We start from the raw sequence: 25934 nt of genomic DNA on the forward strand, positions 1-25934 counted from the left end.
CTTCTAAACAAATTGCTTTATGAAGGCTGGCTGGTCACTGGTTAAACCTGTCATTGCCCCTACAGAGAACAGGGTGACAGGTGCTAAAAGAAACTCAGACTTGCAAAGGTGATCAGAGTGAGCTGCAGGAGGAAATTGCACCCTAAATTCCTCATCCGGAGGCAGAGAAACACAGGTTCCCTCCCCAAGAAAGGCAATGGCTAGAGACTTGAGAGGAGTACCCTCAAGGAGGCCACATGAGTCACCATCACATCATAAATATTTGCCACAACTGTGTATGATTAACGAATTACTCATTGAAATGCTTTCCATGGAATCTGTTCCTTGCAGCTGTCCCAATTACGAAGCATGTCAACATACAGTTTGGGGGGGGGGGGGGGGGACTTGTTCTACAAGCTTTATATCCTGTTGATAAAACAACCTGTGGAAAAGAAAAGCATAGTTTCTAGCATACAGAGACTGCACCATTAGCATGGAGTTAAGTAAAACAATGCTGTTTTACTTGTTTGCTTTATATTGCATTTTTAAAATAGGTGTTAATCGTGAATTTCCCAAGAGCACCACAGAACAAGCCAGGGACTTTTGTGACGTGCAAAAACTACCTGTTAAGTTTGCCTGCAATTTTTAACGTCAGTGAGCCATATTGATTATCTGAGCATCAATATCGACAAATGCTGAAATTGAATTACACGGTTTGAAACCATTAAACTTGATCGCTCTCTCTTAGCGGGTTAACTTGTAAGTGAATTTTCTCAGCCTAAATTATTAGACCTATAGTATTATTTGTAAGTAAAATTGAAATATTAATACCGTGCACTTCAGTAGCTTCTTCTTATTGACTTCTCCAAAGCTGTATTTTGAGTTGCAGAAAAACATTTGACTTTTATAGCATTTTAAAGAGATAGGACTCTATTCTTATTCTGTTTGTTTCATTGTTGAACCTTTCATTCCCTTTTTCTTCATTAGGTTGTGCTTTGTATATCTGTTGATGTGTCTAAAGACTATGGACATGTGGAGAATGTCCTTAAACAAGTAAGAAAGTAATTTGTCTATTTTCAGTAATTTTTCCCTTGTATGCTACATATTTATAGTAAAAGTATTTTCTTTTCATGATTTTGAACATTTAAGTTGCTGCAAATGTACAAAAAATATTTTCCCTGCTACCAATATGCATACTACCTTTTGTATAGGCTCAAGAGAAGTTGGGTCCAGTTGACATGCTTATAAACTGTGCTGGAACATCAGTTACAGGAAAATATGAAGATCTTGAAGTGAGCTGTTTTGAAGTGAGTAAGCATGTTTTTTTTTTCCCTTTTAGCAGATAATTGGGCATAATTTCTAAAGAATCACTAATCCAACATTTACATCAAGTAAACTGTCTATTCTGAGGTCCTGGAAGCTGAAAATAAAATATATGTACTGAAGTCACAGTTTGAAACTTTGAATGCTGTGACAGTTTTCTTGTTTTATAGCTAGATAGATATAGAGGAGATGGGTGGACGGATGGACACTTAGTTTGTGGTGTTTAAAGTATCTTCCTCCCCAAAAAAATGAAATGTGCTTTTTTTTTAAACAAGGACAATCCCAATGAACTCCATAAAGAGTTTGAAAATTGACGATCATTAGCTCTAAACAAGAAGCAGCTATGTTTTGTGAATGAAATTATTACAAGCAAATTCTTCACTTGATAAAAGAAATTTAAGGGATTTGAGAAATTTAGGACAGATTTATAAAGGCAATTTATCAGTAAGTATTTGGGTATATAGTATCACTTAGTGGTTACTGAGAGGATACTATTAACTATTCTGTTCATCTTGACAGTTGTGGGCTTGTCTGCATAGTGTATTACTCTGCACTAGAGAGGTGTAAATTCTAGAACTCACTAACTTGTTATGCACTAACTGGCCCATGTGGATCTGGCTGGTGCACATTAGGGTACTTTTAGTGCAGACTAATGCATTGTGTAGACAAGCTCTATGTTTTAAGTTTTATTCAGAACTGATAAAGAAGTAATAAGCCACCTCTATGTTGCTGATGATTCAAGCCTTCATCTGTTAGCAGTCTTGCAGAATATCATATTTAAGGCTTTGTACCCTTGAAGAGTCTTAAGCTATGTCTCTTCACTGCTGAGTTAACTTGAGTTGTCTACACCTGCATTAACTCCTTTAGAGTTTGACTATCACAGGTGAGAACGGCCACAAACTAGCCCTCAAGCAGCACACAGGGTCTTGCCTACGCTCTAAGACTTTGGCTAGTATTGCTATGATGGCAGAGCCCCACATTGGAAGCTGGCAGAAGGAGTTCTGCTGTCATAGCTACACCACCTCCCTGAATGACATTACTATGCAGACAGAACCAGTCTTCTTCATAGTTGCCAGCATGGCCATGTCAGCTGGGGAGGGTGATCTCCTCTCAGTCCCTCCCTCCTGACACCACAAACTCCCCCCCCTCCCCCGTTGACATTGGCTGTGTTGGCAAAACTTTGTGCGGACGAGTCCAGAGTGATTGTGTGAACAGCTGACAAGTTATGCTAGCTCAAGCAATACCCTATACCTCTTTGTAGGCCACCCAACTTCAGTTAAAAGCACATCCATTCTCAGGGGTTTGTGTATGTGGATGGGACTCTGAGTGCAGCACACAAGTTCTAACTTGAGTTAACTCTGTAGTGAAGACAAAAGCCCTGAGCCAAGAAAATGACTGATCATCCTCACCCACAGTCAGCATTTCTCTGAAACTTAAAATCTTTTTTTGGTTCAAAAGACTGTGTTCATATGATTCATCACAAAGCATTCATTACTTTCCAGTAATTGAGATTACTGGTCTACAGATGAAAAACAGGCAAAGGAGAGCATATATTCTGATTAAATTCTTAGAATGTATTTCATAAGGCCATTTTGCCACATTAAGGACTTGAACAAGAGCCCGCTGAATTCAGTGTTAGTCTTTCCCTTAACTTCAGTGGGCCTTGTGTTATGCTGTAAATACCCAAATTGACTCATGCAGCTTAAATTAAAATTTGCAAAAGTATTTCTTGTAACTAAACTTCACTCTGTTACTACCAGTTACCCAGCAAGAAATCTACCTCCTTAATCAAAGTAGTTGAAACCACGCTGCAAATCAGACATGACTTTTTTTAATGGTGCCATGCAGGAAGCAGATCTGTAATTTTGAGTATCATTCAACTACATTAATTTGCTATTTCAGTTTAGTTAAGGCAAATACTTGAACTTGAAATCGTATAGTATAATAGCCACCACAGGTAGTGGTTGTCTTAAATTTACTATTAATGTCTTTCTCCTATTTCTGTAGGGGAAGGTTTCAGTTTATTTAGGAGCTGCTTTTTTATTTTTTGCAGGGCGTTAAACTTTAACTTGGGTGTGTTTACTTAAGTGCATTTCTTAACTTTGGGTGTACATTATGGGGACAAATTCTACACTCTGTGGATGGCCTCAGACACTGTCACTTGTGTGTTTCTGCTGTACTAAGTGGATGGAGAATTTTTTTGTCATGGAAAGGCTGTTCAAGTGTTGGTGCTGGTCCCCTTGTGTGTTGTGAAGTGTGGCTCTCTGGCATCTCTGAGTTACGGTTACTGGGGGATGACATGCAAGAATGGCAGGAGCAAGGCCAGTGGATTCACTCTAAGCAAACACAGGCCAAAATGGGGACTACAACTATGATAGCAGCCCTGAAACTGTTGTAGCAGCTCTGGAGCTATGTGGGAGGAATTCATTCTTGATCCCTGTGGAGGTCATCCATGCAAAGCTTGCTTACTTGAACTTTGCGTAAGGGTCAGGATTTGGTCCTTATTTTGAATATTAGCCCTCTAGCAGGTCAGAATATTGAATTATACTGTAGTTTAGTCTGTGATTGATTGTGATCTGGACACAAATGATCTGATCTTGTGAGAAATCTTTTCATAGTTGTGACTCTCAGAAATGGTTAGCTAGTTTTTTTGTGTTTGTTTGTTTTTAAGTGTTAACTGAAGTCAACACCTGTCTTTATGGTTTTGTTCCTCCATATATAGTCTGTATTTGTTCTGTACTCTAAAGTGAAGCACTACAAAGATGTTTAGGCATGAGTTGTAAAACAATATTTAACATATTAATTCAGTATCTTCCACAGTCTCCTGTCAGGTAATTGCAATACCACTCTGCTAGAGGCACAAATCAACATGCTTCTCACTCCCTTTGCTACCCTGCCAGTCATTGGACAATCTCCAAAATCTATTGCTTATTTACAACAAACTACCCTCCTGATACCTATCTTTAAAACAATGGCACTATCTAAAGTTTTTAGTAACTTTTATTCTTCACAGTATACTTTCATATGTTTGAATATTTAAGCAAATTGTTTCCTTGACAGTTGCAAAATGCCTTATCTATCATCAGATCAGATTCCAATTGTTGAAAGTTGCTAAGCATATTTTATTTTGAAGACCAGCATCATCTTGTCTGAGTGCATTATTAAATGCAGTAAATGGCATTAGATTATTTTTTGTATATATAAAATATATATGTGTGGTCAAGATTCTCACCTCAAGCATGTATAATGTTCTAAACTCAGGATATAACACTAATTATAGGAAGGATAGTTATATCCTTCCTATATATATATATATATATATATATATATATATGTCAGTTAGTATAAGCCTCTTATGATTGCTGTGCTATGACTGATGTAAATATGTATTGTTGAGATGTTGAACGCTAAGAATTTTGTATCTGTACAATTCAAATATGATATTTGCACAGAGGTTAATGGCAGTCAACTACTTGGGTAGTGTTTACCCAAGCCGTGCCGTAATTGCTACCATGAAGGAACGAAGAATGGGAAGGATTGTGTTTGTATCATCTCAGGCTGGACAGTTGGGACTATTTGGTTACACAGCTTATTCTCCAACAAAGTTTGCTCTTCGAGGATTGGCTGAAGCCCTGCAAATGGAGGTATGATTATCTATTTCTCAGCTACTTGTAGCATAATTGGTAGATATTAGAAATGTTGCATCTCTTGCATCCTTCCGTATGGTTTGAGCTACCATACTACGAAAATGCCTCTGCACAACAAGTCCAATTAAGAACAAGATGGCAGCCTTTATAGATTATTTAAATGAAACCAACCCTTAAAATGGTTCTAACAGATTATGAACAGTCTTTTTTAAAAGTGCAGTTCTGATCTGAAAGTGACCAGTTAAAAACCATTGAGTAGCCATGTTTGTCAATAATTTCCGTATTAAATGTATTTAGTTTACAAGTAAAAAAATTTTCTAACTGCTAGGCCCACTGTTCTCTCAGTCAAGCTGTGTTCTTTCCATCTTGTGCATCATTGCCAATAACAAACAGTTAAATGCCACATTAAGCCCTCAGTGACAACTGTGAAACCCCATTACTGTTTATAAAGTTGCACAGGTATAACTGACTGAAGCTCAGTAAAGAATTCTGATGCATGATAAGGCATAAATCAGCTCCTTTTTAGTTATGTAGGCTCCTTCCATTACAATAGAAGGAAAAAACAGTGAAAACCATTTTAAACTGAATTAGGATGCTATAATTCTGAATAATTCGTTCTCTCTCTCTCACACACACTCACACCTCTGTTATGTAAAAATACATCTTTTTTCTCAGTTGGTTTTAAGAGCAGAGCAGTACTTAAATAGACTCTCAGACTTTAAGGTCAAAAGGGACCATCATGATCATCTAGTCTGACCTCCTGCACACTGCAGGCCACAGAACCTCACCCACTCCTGAAATAGACCCCCTAACTTCTGGCTGAGTTACTGAAATCCTCAAACTGTGGTTTAAAGGCTTCCAGTTACAGAGCATTCATCATTTATACTAGTGACCCGTGCGTCATGCTGCAGAGGAAGTCAAAATAAAATCCATGGACATGTGATCTGGCACTAACCCATAATTACTCCCTTAGATAATTACATTCTATAAACTAAGTTGGGGCAGATCCAGCACTAAAACGCCTAACAGGCACATTCTTTCAATGTGGCAAGAAAGCTTTATATCATCCAAATGAACTTGAGTCTGACTACTTTTTTCATTTAAACTGTTTAACATTTCTGTGTGGATCTCCCCTCCTCCCCCACCCCATTTTTGATTCCTAGATTCTTGCTTCCTCAACCAGAATGGACTTGACGTGCTGTAAAGGGAGTGCTTAAAATATGCTTAGAGATGGAGGGTGGAGAGGGGGATAGAGAGTACCTCTCATCACTCCAACTCCATTGTCTATTATTTAGTGGCTCTGAATGCATTCTGTTCTGACTCTGATCAGAAGGTTGGTGGCTGATATTTTTGCCAAAATCTGACTCTAATTAAAAGAAAAAAAATCACCTATGGCCTTATGACTTGTAAGCTTAAGTTAATTATAGAATATTTATAAAAGAAAAAAACATATTAGGAATGTTTACAGTACTCTTCTCATGTTCAGTCTGAGTCTTAATCTTACAATGGGTACATGCATTAGAAAGCTAGTGATCTTATTTGCTAAGTGCTTTACAAACACATAACAGTCACTTTCTGCCCTGAGGATCTTTCTTAATGCTTTCTGTGTACTTATTCTTCTGAGTGTTTATTTTCACACACTATAATTTTTTTTTTAAATATGTGACTCCAATATTTTGAGACAGCACTTGGTAACACCTCTGTTTAACTTCAGAGGATCAGATTTATTTGTGCTGACAGAGTATTCTATGATCTCCTTTTCACCATATTTACAGTATACATTCACTGCTGGCAGAAGCATATTAATGTGAATTTGTGCCCGAGTAAGAGCCAGACTCATTGCTATCCTACACTTTAAAAATCATAGATGAGCATGGGCGTTCAACAGTGTTGTGATCTGTTCATAAGCTCAATTTTTTAAACTGAGAAAGAATGCAGCTTTCTCCTTTCTACACTTTTTGGAATGAAAAATGTTTTAAAGATCAGTTATGTATTAATAGTCCTTCAAATTCTTTGTTGTTCCTGTTATGCTTCCTTGTTAAAATTATAGGCCTGATCCTGCGGGAACTGGTTGTAAGACTGTATACATGTTTGAAACATCTCAGCACAATCGAATGTCAGTATAAATATATGAAACTTAACAATATTTCCCTCATATTAACAGATGCAATTGTTTGTCCAAAAAACAGGTAAAGCCTTATAATATCTATGTAACAGTGGCCTATCCTCCAGATACTGACACACCGGGCTTTGCAGAAGAAATCAAAACAAAGGTAACTTAATTCATAAAGAATCTTGCACACATGTCCAGGATCTGTCACTTCTGAAATTAAAATGCATTGTCCACTGTGTTCATTAAGATCATGCTTTATATGTTTAAAAAAATAAAATGTCCCCTAAATGTCATTAGATAATGCTACTGAACTTTAGCTGTCAAATATTTAACAGGGAACATTCAGAATCAATTAACTAGTAAGAAAACATTTTATTCAGATCAGTGTTTTCTTTACAAAGAAATTTACGTAAAAATCTACGTAAATTTTCTTTACGAAGTCTTGCTGAAAATGTGATAAAAATAGGACCAGTGTTAGCAATTGTAAACCAGTCTACCTTGTTTCAACACTGGTTTAACAGAAACAAAAGTCTTAACTGCTTAATATTTAAAGTTTAAAAGTTATTTGATTAAGATGGGCCAAATTTTGCATCAGTTACACTCATGAACCTATGAATTAAGTAGTTTTCAGGGGTATAACTAAGGACAGAATTTGGTCATAATTAAGGATACGATTTTGTCACCAAAGTCATGTGACTTTAATGGGTTTCAGAGTAGCAGCCGTTTTAGTCTGTATCCGTAAAAAGAAAAGGAGTACTTGTGGCACCTTAGAGACTAACAGATTTATTAGAGCATAAGCTTTCGTGAGCTACAACTCACTTCATCGGATGCATACATCAGAAAGTATAGTGGAGAGATTTTATATACACAGAGAACATGAAACAATGGGTGTTACCATACAGACTGTAACAAGAGTGATCAGGTAAGGTGAGCTATTATCAGCAGGAGAGCGGGTGCGGGGGTAGTGATAATCAAGGTGGGCCATTTCCAGCACTTTACAAGAACAGTAGGAGGGGAAATAAACAAGGGGAAATAGTTTTATTTTGTGTAATGACCCATCCACTCCCAGTCTTTATTTAAGCCTAAGTTAATTGTATCCAGTTTGCAAATTAATTCCAATTCAGCAGTCTCTCTTTGGAGTCTGTTTTTGAATTTTTTTTGTTGAAGAATTGCCACTTTTAGGTCTGTAATCGAGTGACCAGAGAGATTGAAGTGTTCTCCGACTGGTTTATGAATGTTATAATTCTTGACGTCTGATTTGTGTCCATTTATTCTTTTACATAGAGACTGTCCAGTTTGGCCACTGTACATGGCAGAGGGGCATGGCTGGCACATGATGGCATATATCATATTGGTAGATGCGCAGGTGAACAAGCCTCTGATAGCGTGGCTGATGTGATTAGGCCCTATGATGGTGTCCCCTGAATAGATATGTGGACACAGTTGGCAATGGGCTTTGTTGCGAGGATAGGTTTCTGGGTTAGTGTTTTTGTTGTGTGGTGGGTGTTTGCAGGTGAGTATTTGCTTCAGGTTCTTCCATGAGTACTTTGGCGTCAGCCTCCTGACCCTCCCCCACATACAGACACCTAGACAGGTCACTGGCTTCCATGAACTTTTGTTTATTGCCCGCAATCTGTGCATGACTTTGATGAAAAATCCCCAGTACAAAATCTTAACCATAATATAGTAATAAAGTCTGATGGAAAGTATGTGTTTTTCTCTTGGTATTAGACACCTAAATGCAATTCTACCATATCTCTTTCCACCAGTGTGTCTGTCAACAAGAGGCTTTTATTTAAATAAATATATAAAAAATCCCTAAGTATTCTAATATTGAACAAGTTGCTTCTCCTCACAAATAAGTTGCTTCTCCTCACTAGACATTCCAGAACAGATCACCAAACAAAAGTGTAACTTTTTAAAGAGCTGCATGGCTAGGATTCATATTGAAGTTTAAACTGAGCATTGAGAAGATGAGGCTCCTTCTATTACCATATAGAGAACTAGAAACCAAGTGGATCACCCTATCCTAGAACAGCTATAATGTTACTTCTGAGAGCCGTGCGTTATATGTAATAAGAGATCCAATTGAGTGTTGCGTTCCTTTTGTCTTTCTCTCTATTTATATAGGAATTAAGGATTATGTAACAGAACTCTTTTGCAATCAAAATATTCTTGTTTAGTCAATCTCTTTTGAGATAGTGTACATTTAATCCAAAATCCTTCTGCTACTCCCACCCAAAAAACCCCTAAAGGTGAAGAACTAGGAGTCTGATTTGCAAGAATATTTATGTTGATTGGAAATTCTTTTGTGTTGTAAATTTCTTGTGTCCCCTCTGGTTTTGTACCTGTTATCTTTCATAACTGATCCTATTTCAAGGAAGTAGTTACGAGGAAATGCCTTGTCTTACTCAAAGATTAGTTTGTGTTTAAAAGAGATACAATGGTTTTTATAGTTTATTTGGTAAACAGACTTTTTGAGATGTGTATTATGGAAAAAAAATCTAATCCTTAAATTTGGTTTTATTTAAGCAAACTATAGGAATTCTCATGTGACTTCATCTTGCTATTTGCTTTTTACAGCTAGCTTTTCCCTTTTCTTAAGGATCTGGCTTGTTAATATTCGATAATTTTAATTCTGTTGCTTGCTTTCACTCATTCATTATTCATGGACTAATGCCCCCCCACCTGTGGAATTCAGAGGTAATTAGTATTGTTGCTAGAGGCTCCAGGACTAAGTTTAACTCACCAGCAACTCAGGCCACCAGATTTTCTGCTTCCAGTGGTGGAACACGGTGGTGGTGAAGATTCTTCCGACCACTTTGTTTTAAAATATTTATTTTTATTCATTTATGTGAAGTTCCATCTTATGAACTTCCTCCTCCTCCCCTGGATCAGGTAAATGGCAGTGTGGTGGTTTCAATCACATGGATCTGCAACTGCTGCACCTCCCTTCCAGACAGCTCAGTCCCACTAAGGCATGGTAGAGCTTTCTGGCAAACACCTGGCTCAAATTTAAGCAGTGTTCCTTATGTGTGTGTGGCAGCATTTTACAAGCTCTACAGGGAGTGAATTATGCACTGCCTGTTCCCAGTCAGCTGATCCTTGCACTGCCAGGGTATAGGCTCAGAGTCAGACTATTGGGTCCCTACCCTGCCCCCAAGAGCCATGATTCCTAACACAGAAAAGCCTGATCAGGAACTCTGAGCTTCTGGGGAGAGGAAGCTGTCAAGCTAGCTCAGGGAGCAGGTCCTACAACAGAGCTAGGCTGGGGGGTTGGAGAAACATGAAATGATCCAGAGTCTCCCCTTACTGAAGTGGGTTCCCTGGGGAAAGAAACAGGGCTTCTACACAGGTCCCCTTCGCTCCTATTATGAGTTGGGGAATTCGCATGATAAGCAAGAGTAATTTCTACAAACTCAGGAGACTTTCAAAAAGCCAAAAGCAAGCATTGCCTTCCTAAGGCAGTAATTAGTGGGGTGAAAAATCAAGCCTTAAATCTATTCTCCTTTTGTCTTTTCACCCTGAGGGTGTTTGCTGGGGCTTTTCTCCTACAAAGCGTGTCTCTCTCTCTGCTCTAATCATGTCACTGCACACACACACACACACACACACACACCATGTTCAGAATGATGCTGATTACTAAGTAAAGCCCAAGTGGTACTAGGTTGCTCCTACAATACTTACTTGGGTGCTTGCCAGCCAGGGGGAACAGGTAGGCAGCTTTTCCTTTCCTGAGGGAATCTAGCAGTCTAGTTTCATAATTGAGTTGTGTGGTTCCCTCTTCTGGTGGCTTGAGCTAAAGGGCTGAGCTTAATGCATGAATAATGAATTCAGAGAGAAGCTGCTCATGTTTTTTTTTTAAAAAAATCAATCTCTGCTCTAATTTATATGTTCTTCCAGTTAGCATCTTTTACTTTTAAAGAAATACTAAATAAAGATGTTCCCTAACTTTGTGTTTTAAGTCAAGGCCAAATGCCTAATGTAATCCTTGCTTATATACTGTTTTAGGTCTAGAAGAAATGATGAGTGTCTGTTTTTTCTCCATTGTACATTGGACAGCCTTACAACTAAAGAACAGTCAGGAAAATTGTAGGGTATCTGAAAGTTAGAGGGAATAGTTTAAATTTTTTTTCCCCCTCACATTTAATAAACAACCAACAATTTATATTGCAGTAGTGCCCAAAGGCCTTAGTTGGGTTTAGGGCCCCAATGTGCTAGATGCTGTGCAAATACACAAAAAGACAGTCCTTTAATGTTCATTCTAAGCTTTTTTGGGAAATATATTTTTAAAATTTAGCTGTTACAAATAACATTGCAGATAAATCATAAACTTTTTAAATTTCTTTTCACTATGCTGTCTTTCATTTTTTGCTTCAACATCTAGTGTTACGGTCACTTAGCTAATTTTTATAGCCCATTTCACTTCCTGGTTCTCATATAATGTTCAGTGTTTTGGTTGCAAATACTACAAGAAAATACCTTTTTATTTTATTTATTTTAATAAAAAATCTCCCTATGGTTTATAATGGAATAGAAAGACACTGAAGTTTTTCTGGTGCATTTAGTATTGTAAATGATTGCATTTTTGGCATCTAAAATCTAAATTTTCAGCTACATCTTAAATATGCAACTCTGCATTTTTCCTTATCTCATTCTGTCGGGACAGGTTTGCATTAGGGCTATCAATTAATCGAAGTTAACTCAAGCAATTAACACACAAAAATAGTTATGATTAATTGCAGTTTTTATCACACTGTAAAATAGTAGAATACCAATTTAAATGTATTATAAATATTTTTGGAAGTTTTTCTACATTTTCAAATATATTGATTTCAGTTGCAACACAGAATACAAAATGTACAGTGCTCACTTTATATTTTTTATTATTTTTTATTATTTTTATACTGTAAAAACCAAAACAAGTAGTATTTTTCAGTCCACCTCATACAAATACTTCAGTGCAATCTCTTTGTCATGAAAGTGCAACTTACAAATGTAGAAATTTTTTTACATAACTGCACTAAAAAACAAAACAATGTAAAACTTTAGAGCCTAGTACACCAACTCCTACTTCTTGTTTAGCCAATTAAGACAAACAAGTTTGTTTACATTAATGTGAGGTAATGCTATCCACTATTTTATTTACAATGCTATCTTATTTACAATGTCACCTGAAAGCAAGCACAGGCGGGTTCTTCTTGATGATAATCCATAGCAGTGTGGACTGGCGCCCCTTTATTTTTATCATCTCTGTCAGATGCCACTAACAGAAGGTTGATTTTTCTTTTTTGATGGTTTGGGTTATGTAGTTCCTCATCAATATTGCTCTTTTAAGACTTCTGATAGCATGTTCCACACCGCGTCCCTCTCAGATTTTGAAACCTGGGGTCAAGCACCAACCTTATTGATACCTTTTTTTGTTACCAGGTTTGCCTGTTACTTTGGTGTATGCTCATTTATTAGGGTTACTCTTTTGGGGGAGAGGTAGGTTCTGTAATTCTATCAATGTACTGCTTGTGTCTCGTGTTCTCATACGGAGCTCTACTTCTCCTTGCTGCAAGTTCCGTCCCAATGGAGCTATCCTGCAAGACCTAGGTTCCCCAGAGCTGGGTTCTTCCAGCCCCAGAATCACACACTCTCACACAGCGTGTCTAAGAGGACTGGGTTAATCAGCACTCCCAAGCTGACCCCTTCTATGTCCCTGGACTCAGCAGGCTCCGTCAAGCAGCATTTCCAAGCTGTCACCCTCATAGGCCCTTGGATTCAGCAGGCTGGCAAGAACAGCACCTCCAAGCTGTCCCCCTCGTGTGCCACGGGCACTGCACCGGAATAGAGCGCGCCTGAGCAGGCTGGGTCAAGCAGCACTTTCAGTCTGCCACCCTCCTGTGTCCCAGGCTCAGCACGTCCCTATGCCCACTTTCACGTTACAATTGTTCTGGTAGTAACCCACTTGATAAGCAAACCCCACAGGATTTTTGGGTGCTGCAGGGATCTTTTAGTTTAGGTATGAGGAGTGTTGCTGCAGAGAAAATATGAGAGCCAAAAAACACTCATTGCGGGGGGAGAGAGAGGCAACCAGCTTAACCATGAAAGTTATTTATTGCCAGGTAATAACCATAGTACATTCAGATACTTGGGCAGCACCATCAGCCAGGATGGTGGAACAAGCCAGGAGATCCAGAACAAAATTAATAAAGCCAGGAACGCCTTCAGGAGCTTAAATATAGTCTGGACATCATCAAAATACAACACCAAAACCAAACTCAAGGTTTATTAGAGCTGCATACTTTCAACACTACTTTATAGTGTAGAATGCTGGGGAATGAGAAAGTATGACATGTCCAAACTGTCTTCATTCCATACAACCTGCCTCAGAAAAATCCTCCGTATATTTTGGCCCAGAACAATCTCAAACCAAGATCTATTGACACAGTGCAGCCAAGAGGATCTGAGCACCATCATTGCCAGGAGGCGTTGGAGATGGATCGGTCATGTGCTTCAGATGGAAACTGATTCCATCACCAGAATAGCAATAAGATGGACACCTGAAGGCAAGCGAAAATGAGGCTTCCCGAAAACAATGGTGAAGAGCTGTGGAAGCCAAGCTGAAAAAGACTTGCCAGAAACAGACAGGAGTGGAGGAGCTTTGTCACTGCCCTAAACGCCAGAGGTGTAATAGGGACAACATGATGATGATGATGATGATAAATAACCATAGGGGAGCCAAACAAACAAAACAGTTGTTATAATAAATCTAACTTAAATTTGATTATAAAATTCAGATTTAGAAAACTATAACTGATCACACAAGTCATGGTCAGAAGGCTATACCTGGAGGGAGATGGAGAGAGCTGGGTTCAGTAAAAAATTTAATTAACGCATTATATTTTCGATGAGTGTCTTCTGGAATGGTGGTGGAAGCATGAAGGGGCATACGAATGTTTAGCATACCTGGCATATAAATACCTTGCAATGCCAACTACAACAGTGCTATGTGAATGCCTGTTCTCACTTTCAGGTGACATTGTAAATAAGAAGTGGGCAGCATTATCTCCCCTGAATGTAAATAAACTTGTTTGTCTTAGCGATTTGCTGAACAAGAGGTAGGACTGTGTGGATTTGTAGGCTCTAAAGTTTTACTTTTTGTTTTGAGTGCAGTTATGTTTTTTTAAAAAAAAGTCTATTTGTAAGATGCACTTTCATGAGAGATTGCACTACAGTATTTGTATGAGGTGAATTAAAAATACTATTTCTTTTGTTTTTCTGTTTCAGTACAAATATTTGTAATTATAAATAGTGAGCACTGTACAACATTGTTCTGTGTTGTAATTGAAATCAATATATTGGAAAATATAGAAAAACATCCAAAAATATTTTATAAATTTAAATTGGTGTTCTGTTATTATAACAGATTTTTTCAGATCACAATGGGCCAGATATTCAAAAGTACCCAAACTGATTGAATACCTACCTCCCAGTGAAATTAATGAGACACACAAGGCAGGTGAGGTGAGGTCTTTTATTGGATCAACTGCAGTTGGTGGAAGGGAGAAGCTTTCAAGCTTCACAGAGTTCTTCCTGAGATCCTTTCCACAGGCAGTTGGTCACTAAAAGACATCACCTCACCCACCTTGCCTCTCTATACTGGCGGACCAACACAGCTATAGCAACACTGCAAATTGAAATTAACGGCAGTTAAGTGCCTAGCCTGCTGATGAACTTTTGGAAATCACACTAGGCATGTATATGCATCTTTAGATGACTAAATACCTTTGCAAATCTGGTCCCTATGTCCTTCAAAGCTTTAGAATTAGTAGATCTCATAGTCTTCCACCTGGTTGGTTGTTTTTTGGTTGGTTGGTTTTGATAGACTGAAAGAGGAAAACAGGCGTTCTTTTTACATTTTCTATTCCCAGTCAATTTCTCAACTTTTGAATAAATTAGTCCAAATGAAGAAAATATTCTCTGCACCTGCTAGCTAAATTGAAACCGAAAGCTTTTCTGAACAACAATCTGTGGAAGTACTTACATCTGGAAAAATGTAAAACAGCAGCTTCATTGAAAAGGCTGAAAGTAATATTGATTTTTAATGTGGTAGTGACATTGTGATGTTTCCAAAGCTTGAGATGACCTCAAAAGTCAAGATGTTTTTCCTACTGTTTTTGTTTTTTTTTATAGAATTAAAAAAGCCACACCCTTAAATCATTAAAATTTGAGAGAGGCTCATTGATTCAAATTTTTTATTTATCTATTTAAATGACCTTAATAGATTACAGTAAATTTAGGACTTAGGTTGTCGTAATTTGACATTAAATTTTGAACAGGTTTATTTTAAAAAATGCCTTGTATTTAAATAAATACCTGTTGTTGTTTAAGATTTTATCCACTTTGAGTCTTTGCTAATCTCTATAGCTGTGCACGTAGTTAAATGCTTTTGATGTGCACATGCAGCTAACTAAATGTATAGTTAACTTCTTACAGGCCTGGAGTTCGTGTTTATTAAACAACTTTATCTGGAATAGACTGTTGTGATGCAACTAAAGATTCTTTTATAATGGAAATGCACAATGGAGCAGAGTTAAGCTTGTGTATATGATCTTAACATAAGGTATTTCCATGCTCCTTGAAGTTTTGATTCTACAACCTCAATGTTGCACTAAAGTAGTTTCTGTATTGGAGTTTTCAGTCTTGAGCTGCTTAAATTTCAGCAGCAATTCTCATAGCAGTATGCTTGAGTTATAAAATTGCCCATCTGCCTAAGAGCTAGGCATGCCAGGCTCTGGTTTGTTTCTGTTCTTTTAACAAACCTGTTCGATTAAAAGAGATCTAAATGATAGATGCCAAGTTATATGTGCCTTGAGGCATTAATGTAGCACATCAGCTGCTTCATTTGAGAGGTGCAAGAACTTCACATGCGTATTTTGTAAATCCCCAACAAAGGGAAGAGATGCAAAAGTGGATTTTGAAGGATATTGTGTACAGAAAACTACACTTTTAATGATTTCTTGGTTTGTGGATCTAAAAGTATTTTCTTGTTAATGGAAAGCAGTTTAAACTTCCAGTATAAGCTACAAATGATAGAAATTGAATTATATCTAGTATATAAACTAAATATAGTTTAATAATTCTAAGAACTTCAATTAAGAATAAAACACTTGATCAATTACTATTTTTAATCTGCAATCGTAAAATATTACAAATAACTAAAAGCAAACAAAGTGTTGGCAACTTTTCATGAAGTTGTCCTTTTAGTTTATGAAATATGCCTTTACAGTTATAAAAGGAGTTATATTTGACAGTCTGAGGTGTCTTTTGTTAACAGTATTAGTACAGCGAACCTAAACTGATGCCAATTCACTTAAAGCAGTGGTCACCAACCTGTAGATCATGATCAGCTGGTCAATCCTGGAGCCTCTGACCGTTGATCACGATCTCCGGCCGTTAAAAGTGCCTGCCTGCTCTTTCCCCGCACCACTCCTAGAAGTGGCCAGCACGTCCCTGTGGCCACTGGGGGGCTGGGTGGGGGGGCAAGTGGTCTCTGTGTGCTGCTCCTGCCTGCAGGCACTGCCCCGCAGCTCTCATTGGCCAGGAATGGGGAACTGAAGCCAATGGGAGGGGCAACATGCGGAGCCAGAGCTGCAGGGATGTGCTGACCACTTAGAGGAGCGGCGCAGCACCGGGGCAGGCACGGAGCCTGCCTTAGCCCCACTATGCTGCCAACGTGGAGCCGCCCAAGGTAAGTGCTGCCAGGTGGGAGCTGCACCCCAGCCCTGAACCCCCTCCCACACCTCTGTCCCAGCCGTGAGCCCCATCCCAGAGTCAGCACCCCGTACCCTCTCCTGCACCCCAACACTCTGCCCCAGCTTGGAGCCCCCTCCTGCACCAAACTCTCTCCCAGAGCTTGCACCCCCAACCACCTCCTGCACCCCAACCTGCTGGCCCAGCCCAGTGAAAGTGAGTGAGGGTGGGGGAGAGCAAGCAACGGAGGGAAGGGAGATGGAGTGGGTGGGGCCTCAGGAAACGGGTGGGGTAGATCCTGAGTTGAACTTAAATTCAAAAAGTGACCTTGCTGACTTAAAGACTACTGACCCTAAGGCAGGTAAATTACATGACACAAGAAATAATGGTAACAGAGTATTTTTGTCTTCTCTGTGTTGTCTGTATAATCAAATTTATAATAATATTTCTATATCTTCTTTTAAAGCCTTTGGAGACTAAACTAATTTCAGAAACCTCATCTGTTTGCCAAGCAGAACAGGTTGCCAGAGTTATTGTTAAAGATGCCATAGTAAGTAATTTTTTAATAAGGTCTTTGAGGGGAGGCATGGGATGGGAAATGGTTGCATGAAGTACTTGTTTAAAGATGTAAATAAGAATTGTTAAATATAAAAACATTTATTCTACAGGAAATGTTACTTGTATTTTTTGTACCAGGGATGTTATTCTTTAGCATTTCTTTTTCCCTTTTTCACCCTGCCCCCAAACATGTTTCATTTAATCTTTTGGAGCTAACATGTCTTTGGAGCTTCTACTCTAAAGACAAAACAGAATGCAGCAATGTCATGTCAAAATAGACTCAAACAAAAATTATGAATGTTTTAAAACATTAAAGATGTTTTCCATGCATCAAATGGTTAGTAAAAGGTTACTTGCCTAGTGCCTATGAAAGATCCAAGAAAGCCTTCATTTCTCTGGTTGAGATCAGTTGACACTGAAATAACTATACAAAAATTCATAGTACTCTAGTGTGTGTGAATATCTGATTTGTGAATAATCATAGTGCAGAAATTCCCACTGGTTGTAGCAATGAAGACATCAGCCTTCCCAGCAGCTCTTTATTCTCAGAGATCTTGTGCTATAGAATCTTCATTCTTAAAGCACAAAGAGAAATGACATTAAAGAGGAGTGCCTGGCTTCAAGCACGTCATGAAAATAAAGTGTTGTCATGTTTGCTTGCAGCCACATAGTGTCAAATTTTGTTTCAGTTCTTAATTTATTCACATGGTCTGGCAACCCGATCGTATAATTTATAGTTCCAGACAGGTAGAGGCCATCCCTTTCTTACTTTAAAAACTCGATCTAAACCTTCAGCAAGTGTGTGTTTGGGTTTTTTTGAGTCTTCACCCATATGCTGTATGGTTGTTCTTAGCTATTTCCAGATAACCTAAAAAAGTAAACTCTATGGCCAAGAGAATGCAGTACAGAACACTGTTTCAGAATGTCCAAATGTGTCAAAAAAATTAAAATAAAGGGGAGGGGGTCAAATTATCATGACAAGTAGATATTTCCGTTACGTGCACAGGGTTATCCGGAGTAACAATAATACCTAAGAAGGAAATATTTATTTTCCAGTTTCCCAGTATTTTCACAGGGGCGCTGCCTGAAGATTACGATAATTTGCTATAGTTATCTGTGCAGTCATGCTCTTGGACAATTTCACTATTTTGTTGAATGAGAAATTCTTGTTCATGGAAGCCAAATACCATTTTTCATAATGTGCCATATGTAAAAACAAATCATACCAATTAAAAACTGCTAGATGGACAAGTCTGCTCTCTTATTTGAGAAGGCTATATCTTTTAGCTAATGTTAAATCTCTTTCCGCATGCTTAATTTCACATTTGTACAGTAGAGCCTCAGAGTTACGAACAACAGATTTATAAACTGACCGGTCAATTATACATCTCATTTGGAACTGGAAGTACACAATCGGGCAGTAGCAGAGACCAAAAAAAAGCAAATACAGTACTGTGTTAAACGTAAACTACTAAAAAAAAAAAAAAAGGAAAGCAGCATTTTTCTTCTGCATAGTAAAGTTTCAAAGCTGTATTAAGCCAATGTTCAGCTGTACACTTTTGAAAGAACCGTAACGTTTTGTTCAGAGTTACGAACATATCAGTTATGAACACCATTCCCGGGTGTTTGTAACTCTGAGGTTCTACTGTATATCACTAGCACTTAGAGACCACATTCGGGAATTAGATCCCCATCATGCTAGATGGTGGGTGGGGGTGTGTGTGCACAGTTATGTGCGCATACAGATGAAAAAAGATGGCTCTCGCCCTTAGTCATTAACCCCTGGATTTGTTCAGCCTTCCATGTGCACTTTGATTTTGGACACCTTATTCAGGTACTTAAGCAATCTACAGCTCAAAATAAAAACGTGTTTTGGGTCACTATCACCCAACATGAAGTCAAGCTGGTATATTTCCCACATGTACCTAAAAACTGTTGCTCATTTTGACACATACTGTGTAGGTGAAGGATAACAGTCTCTAACCCCACTTGAAATGAAGTACCAAATAAACAGCATTTACCTTCAGCAAGCTGACCTTGATAAGGAACAAGCAATATTTTCATTCTCTTCAGATTCTAGCATTAGAGAGTCTTCTCATTGTAGAAGAATCTAGTATTGTCTTTGAAGCCTGTTTATAAGTGGGGAAAACATCTTAAATAATCCATGTTCCTTTATCATCTTTCTGTGCTCTGTGGGCAGAAACCTGCATGCTGTTGGTAGTTAAGTAATATCTCTAACACTTTAAATTTTTTTTAATTTTAATTCTTACATTTCTTTTGGTATCGTGTTACTTCACAGTACTTCTCCCCATTGAATTAAGGGAATGGAAGGACAGCAAGAGCCTTTAACCAATCTGATTGGTAATATTACTTTAAAGCAATTAAGAGGGAATTTTGCAATTTGGTAACTTTTGTTTTTCTAATTTCCCCTCTTTCCCAGCAAGGAAACTTTAACAGTTTTATGGGCTCAGATGGTTACATGTTATCAATACTGACCAGTGGAATGTCACCTGTCACTGCTATTACTGAAGGTCTTCAGCAGGTAAGATCTGGAGAGGCTGTAATTTTTAACCATATTTATTCACAAAGATTTAGTCATAATTTACATTTTCAAGTACTTTACAAACCTTGATCCTTCACCTCTGTGAGATGAGAGAATATTGTACAGATATGGAATTTGTGGCACAGATAAGTTAATTAATTTGTCCAAGGCAAGTCTCCAGTAAACATTTATTCATTCACTGAATTTATATTACTTACCTGCATGAGGCTGTTTGCTTATTAAGTAAAAACAATCATGTTGTATAGACTATAATAAAAAAAAAAGCATGTTGAGATAGCTGTAAGTTCTTTTTCTCTCTGGTTGCAGGTTGTTTGCATGGGCATTTTTCGCATCATTGGCTTGTTTTACCTAGGAAGTTTTGACAGCATAGTTCGTCGCTGCATGATACAAAGGGAAAAATCTGAAAGTACAGATAAAACTAAATAATCTTTACTCACTGAATCAGAAGAATGTTAATCTTGGACAGCTGGCTGCTAAATGGGACTTTGTTTCTCACCTGAAGACTTTCATTTAAACGCTTGGATATGTGACAGATGAAATGGAAGTGAAAGAGAGAAGAAAAGTACAACCCCAGGAAATACCAAAACTATGCAAAAGTATGAATGAAGACTAGTTTTTTTTCAATGGTTTGAGTTGGAGAAACATTTGTGAATCTAGAGACTGTAAGTGTGAAGAGTAAAATTTCGAAGTGGGTTATTTGCTGGTAATTCTGGACAAATACTTAGGTTTTCTTTCTTTGATGGTGTGTTCAGAGATAAGGATAAGGGTAAGTACCATCACACATTGAACCTAAGAAGTTTGAACTCTCCTTGAAGAGGGAGTTTAGGCTCCTAATAGATTTACACAACCATATTTTAACTTTGAATGTTCTGATTACTTTCCCCATTGTCAGACAGACTTATCTGTGGCTTTCATCATGCACTATTATGCTGTGGGATCTTTAGGTGGGAGAACTGTATCTATATGATCCAAAGCTTCTCAGTGTGGGAGTAGTTGGGGTATGCTTTAGTAGCTGCATACTCTTCTAAAGGGAAATGAAGAACCCATTCTCCACTGAGAAATGCTGGGAAATATTTTTTTGGCCTTCTGAAATACCTTCTAAACAAATCAAACCATTAGAACAGCAAGTAGTTAAAATTGCTGAAAGCCACAATCTAATTCTAAATTGATGTATAATCTTCTAATTTACCCCTTTTATCTGTCAGTTGAGCTGAGGAGAGAAAGGTAGCATAATATTGCCATTATGCACACTTTTAAAAACTGCAAATGATGAGCCAAACAAATAGTTGATAGAATCATTTGTAATTAAAATGTTAATTTAAAATGCTAGGCTCTTCCAGTAGCAGGAATGTAGCTTTCAGGAGGGTCAAAATGGCATTCCAGGTTAATTTATTCCTGGATGTGAGTATATTTGTTAGGATGACATCGTCTGGTTTAAAAATACACTCCACTGTTTTGGTTTTTATTAGATGCACATATGAATCAAGACTGCTTCACCCCTGTGCCAGACTACACTGAACCCAATACTTTCTAACAGTTTTAAGTGTCAAACACTGAAAATGCTTAGTTCATAACAATGATAGCATAAAGAGATTGTGATATATTGTTCAGTTGGACGACTACAGTAAGTGCCTGAGAGTCTTCTTTTGCAAAATCTGTATCTTTCATATTTGTTAGCACTCCTACATTTTTAGATGTCAGGCTTTTCTAGTCTCAATCCATATTTTAAAGTTTAAAAGTTGGCTGGTAAAATTTGTCCTTCTCACTTCCTCCACAGGAATAACTTTTAATCAAATATTAGGTGAAATTGATACTGTTACTTAGTCTTCTATATCCCTCATCTAAGGAATGGTTTAATGGGACGCTATATGCTAAAATATCTTTTCTTATCTTGCATTATTAACTGGAATAATTTCAAAAATGTAACTCATTACTGATACTATTCCCCCCTCACCCCAGTGCAATTAGTCAGTTTAACTTATTGGGTTTTTTGCACTAGCACAGTGCTGCAGAGTTGCTCTGTAAACCCTGTTAGGGGAGTATTCAAACTGACAGTCTAAACAGTTTCTCATTGAGAGATTGAGTGTTTATACGAGGTTTTATAATGCTCTTCACAAAGCCTAAGTTTGGGGGCCAACCTACCAGAGTGCCTCTTTAAATATGTAAAATTTGCATGCCTCTAATTATCAGAAGAATGCATAGATTTGAGCATAGTGGGCATCCCTTACAATTCTAAACAGCTGAGTTTCACAGCCAAAGAAGCTATTTTGCATATACATTAGTTGCTCTGTGCTGTTGTTTATGGATTGTGTATTATGGAGTATTTACAATAGCATCCACAGTCATTGTTTGCTTTGTTTATTGAAAGTCATAACAGCCCATTCTCTCAGGACCTGATCTATCTTACTAGTGTGTATATTATATCAAGCCTTGATATAAATCAAGAATAAGATTAAATAAAAGTGTTCAAATCAGATACCAAGTCAATGAGTTAGTATTTCTGTCAAAATGCTAAAAATAACATCAAGTTTCTGACTTATATCAAAAGCCTGAATGCCAAGATTTCAAAAGCAACTAGAGACTCTGGGTGCCTCAATTTCTGGGTGCTGAACTTTTAAGTCTTAAGGACTGTTTTTTCAGAAAGTGCTGAGTACCCAAACTGAAAATTGGGCCCTGTTTAAAGTATCGTAAATTGAGTAGCCAGTCACTAGCTAGTTTTGAAAATGCAGGTTGAAGACTCCAAATTAAGGCTGGTGCTTGCTCTTAAAGTTTGTGCTTAGATAAGACTACTGAATTAATTTAACATACCGTGGCCCAAATCCTGCAGAGAGATGTGCATTTGCTTAACTTTGCACGTTGTAAGTAGTCCCTTTGACTATATGGCCTAGTCTGCACTTAAAACTTAGGTCGACAAACAGAGGTGTGAAAAATCCACATCCCTGAGTGTTTGTAGTTATGCCAACTTAATCCCTAAGTGTAGATAAATCTAAGAATGCTTCCGTCAATCTAGCTGTCATTGTTTGGAGAGGTGGAGTAATGAAAGAAACCCTTCCATCACCGTAGTCTGCATCTACATTACAGCATAGGCTACAGCATACTATAGCTAAGTAAGGCTTTGCAGATTGAACCCTATATCTATTTTAGTAGTGTGAACCAGGTAACTAAAGAATTTGATCTTTAAATGTCCTAGTTTTGTTGGTGCAAGCTAGTGCATTAAGTTAACTGACAGACTTTCATATACATTAGGATTCTGTAGTTGTTCATTACTTTTGTCACCTAATCTGGAAATAATCAGAGCTAAGGGATTCTAATAAGGCTTTAGCATAAAGCTGTAAACATTGGGAGAGAGCTAAAAACAAGAATGCTGTGTAATCTTGTGGAAAAGATGACTGACGGCCTATAGATTGTTGTCAGCTAAATTTAATGAAGATACTTGCATCTAATTTTTTTCAGTAGAGCCACAGATCTCTGAAGAATTTAAAACAAAACACTCTTTACCACTCTTTTGTCAAATTAACAATATGTAATCGATGCTATAACCAAACTCAAATGTTATGTCTTTTTTTGAATTCTTTTAAACATTCCAATTTAAGTTTTGATAGTTGAGCCAAAAAGTTTCTCTTACATTCGTTTAGTTTCTAGTTACTGCTTTAATGTTAGACTTATACAGTATACTTTCTTACTAAAATTCTGGTTTATGTGCAATTTAGGTAGGTTTAATATTTACTAAGAAAGAAGGAAATATGTAGTTACATGTTTGCTGTGAAACACTAGGCACTTTTAAATGGTAACAATGTATATGGCTGTTTTTAAAACCTATCCCATCTCCAGTTTATTGCTTCAAAAGCTTTTGTGCCAGAACTGTAAACTAATTTTCATGTTTTGTATTCCTCAAAATAAATGGAGGAACAGAAATGCTTATTCTGAAGTTCTAAATTTAAGTCTCTTCATATTTTAAAAAAAAACAAAAACACCTAAGGCTATGTCTTACAAGTTTTTGTAGTTTAAGTTGTTAGAGTTGCACTCAAACTTTGGAAATCGATTGTCATCTTTTCAGTGTGTGTGTAAAACTTTTATTGTAACTGAACTTACAGTAACAGAGGTGTTTGTTTTAGGAGCAAATTTTGAAGGAAAACTTTTTAAAGTAAAATTTGCATCGTAGCAGTGAACATCCTAAGTGCAAGAAAGCCTTCCATGTTATCAGTCTTATTATAAACTAATACTTCCTCATTCACCAAAGTTGTAAAGCATTCAATAGCCCTGATCTGACATGGAGATCAGTTAGCAGGGGCATGTGAATGCCCATTCACTTCACTGAAATTTGGCACAGATGCAGAGGATAATGGTTTGCTGAATATTTTATGCAACTTTCTAATACTGGTGAATCCTGATAGGGAAAGTTTGCTCTCTTCCTGATATAGAAAGCTTGAGATTTGAGGTTTGTTTGTTGTTAGTTTTTTTTACCTTAATATAAATCAAAGCAAATTGTAGAATGTGATATCTATGGGTTAGGATTGCCTTAGCTGATTTTCTAAGAGAAAAATCCCCTTTTACCTACTCCTGAAATAAATTCAAAATTTGAGAAGTTGCTTTTCAAAAAAACCTACTCTTGTGAACTCAGCTTCTCACCTGCAAGTGGAGAAGACAATGTGGCTACCAGGATATCCAAAGCAAGCCTGGATTGGGAAAAGAACATACTAACAAAAGATAAATTGCTTGGCAGAGTTTTAAAGCCATGAGGACTGATATTTTTTTTTATTATTGTAAATATTTGGGAATTAAGAAGTTGGAAACTCTCTACCTTCCAAGTCTATCACGGAGACAGGAGCAGGAAAACATTGCAGTTGGAACTGATCATCAAAGTAGTAGGCCAAAGCAAAACTGGATTTACGAAAAAGAGCAATGGAAATTAAAGGTGGTTCTTTGATAATCCCATTGAGTTTGACTGGCAGAGAGCAGATGAGATTGTAAGTGACATTGTTCTATCCTCTCCCAAGGTTAGCAATGGCAAGAGACTGTACTGTGAGGCTGTACTGCTATCACTAGAAAGAGGCAATCGTGAGAAAAGCTGGAGAACTGACTAAAGTCTCTTTTTTCTAGGAAGCAATATAAATTTATAAAAATCTCTCTGCCTACACCCTCGGTATTTTGAGGTAGTTTAAATAAAAAGGGTCTTGAAAGGTTCCATGATCCTTTACTGCTGGGAATTTCATTCTAGCCTTTCAGATACTATCTTATATTTAGGGGGAGAAATCCTGAAATTGATACCAAGCTCTAGCATAAGACTAGGACATAGGATAGGAAGAAGCAACAATGAAGCATTGGCAGCTGGTGAAACCTAACAAATAAGGACAAAAAGCTCCACAGTGCCAAGATACTGAAGAATTGGGTAGAATGAACTGAGACCACATCTTTGTATTTTGTTGGTAGGGAAATTCCCTTGTTTTTAAACCTTTAAAGTTCTAATTGTGAAGCTCCTTCTATGTTGTGCTGTAAAAACCATAATGGGTACTGATTAAAACAATGACTAGTCAGTACGTAATTATTTGTTTTTATTTACATAGAAATTCCAGGAGTAGAGCTGAGGATAATATGGGCTTATAATACTGGTGTTAGGGTTAATATTGAAATATGCTAATTCCCAAAATAAATTAGTGAGGATTATATCAAATGGAAAAGACTTAATAGCATTAATGAGAGTAAGACCTGAATGAATTTAAGAGATCTGCTCTTGATAACTTGTCCATAACAGAGATGTATGCTGATGTTACGAGAAATCTGGGAGAACTGGTTAAACAAGGCATATGTTCTTCATAGCCCTCTAACCAAAAGGGAGTTTCTAATAGCTACGCATCCCCTTTGTTTTAGAGAGAACTGAAACATAAAATATCATTCTTTTTACTTTAAAAGAACATGTGGGGTAGGACTAGAAGTGAGATTACACTGAGCTCATTGCATGCCAAAATCTAGGGCAAAATTTATATTTTTATGCAACTTTTTGAGATTTATT

At 37.4% G+C, this 25934-nt stretch overlaps 1 protein-coding gene across 1 annotated transcript in view; it reads left to right on the plus strand.

Annotated features, from left to right (window-relative positions):
• Positions 1-25428, plus strand: part of KDSR (3-ketodihydrosphingosine reductase) — a 43125-nt gene extending 17697 nt beyond the window's left edge. The window contains exons 4-10 of the mRNA XM_074944963.1: positions 967-1032; positions 1191-1286; positions 4755-4946; positions 7139-7222; positions 17270-17353; positions 19802-19903; positions 20231-25428. Of these exons, the coding sequence (XP_074801064.1) occupies positions 967-1032; positions 1191-1286; positions 4755-4946; positions 7139-7222; positions 17270-17353; positions 19802-19903; positions 20231-20350 (744 nt within the window). The 3' untranslated portion in view covers positions 20351-25428. The remainder of the gene's footprint in view (positions 1-966; positions 1033-1190; positions 1287-4754; positions 4947-7138; positions 7223-17269; positions 17354-19801; positions 19904-20230) is intronic.
• The last annotated feature ends 506 nt before the right edge of the window (positions 25429-25934 follow it).

This window comes from Natator depressus, chromosome 2 (genome assembly GCF_965152275.1).
Source record: "Natator depressus isolate rNatDep1 chromosome 2, rNatDep2.hap1, whole genome shotgun sequence".
NCBI lineage: Eukaryota > Metazoa > Chordata > Testudines > Cheloniidae > Natator > Natator depressus.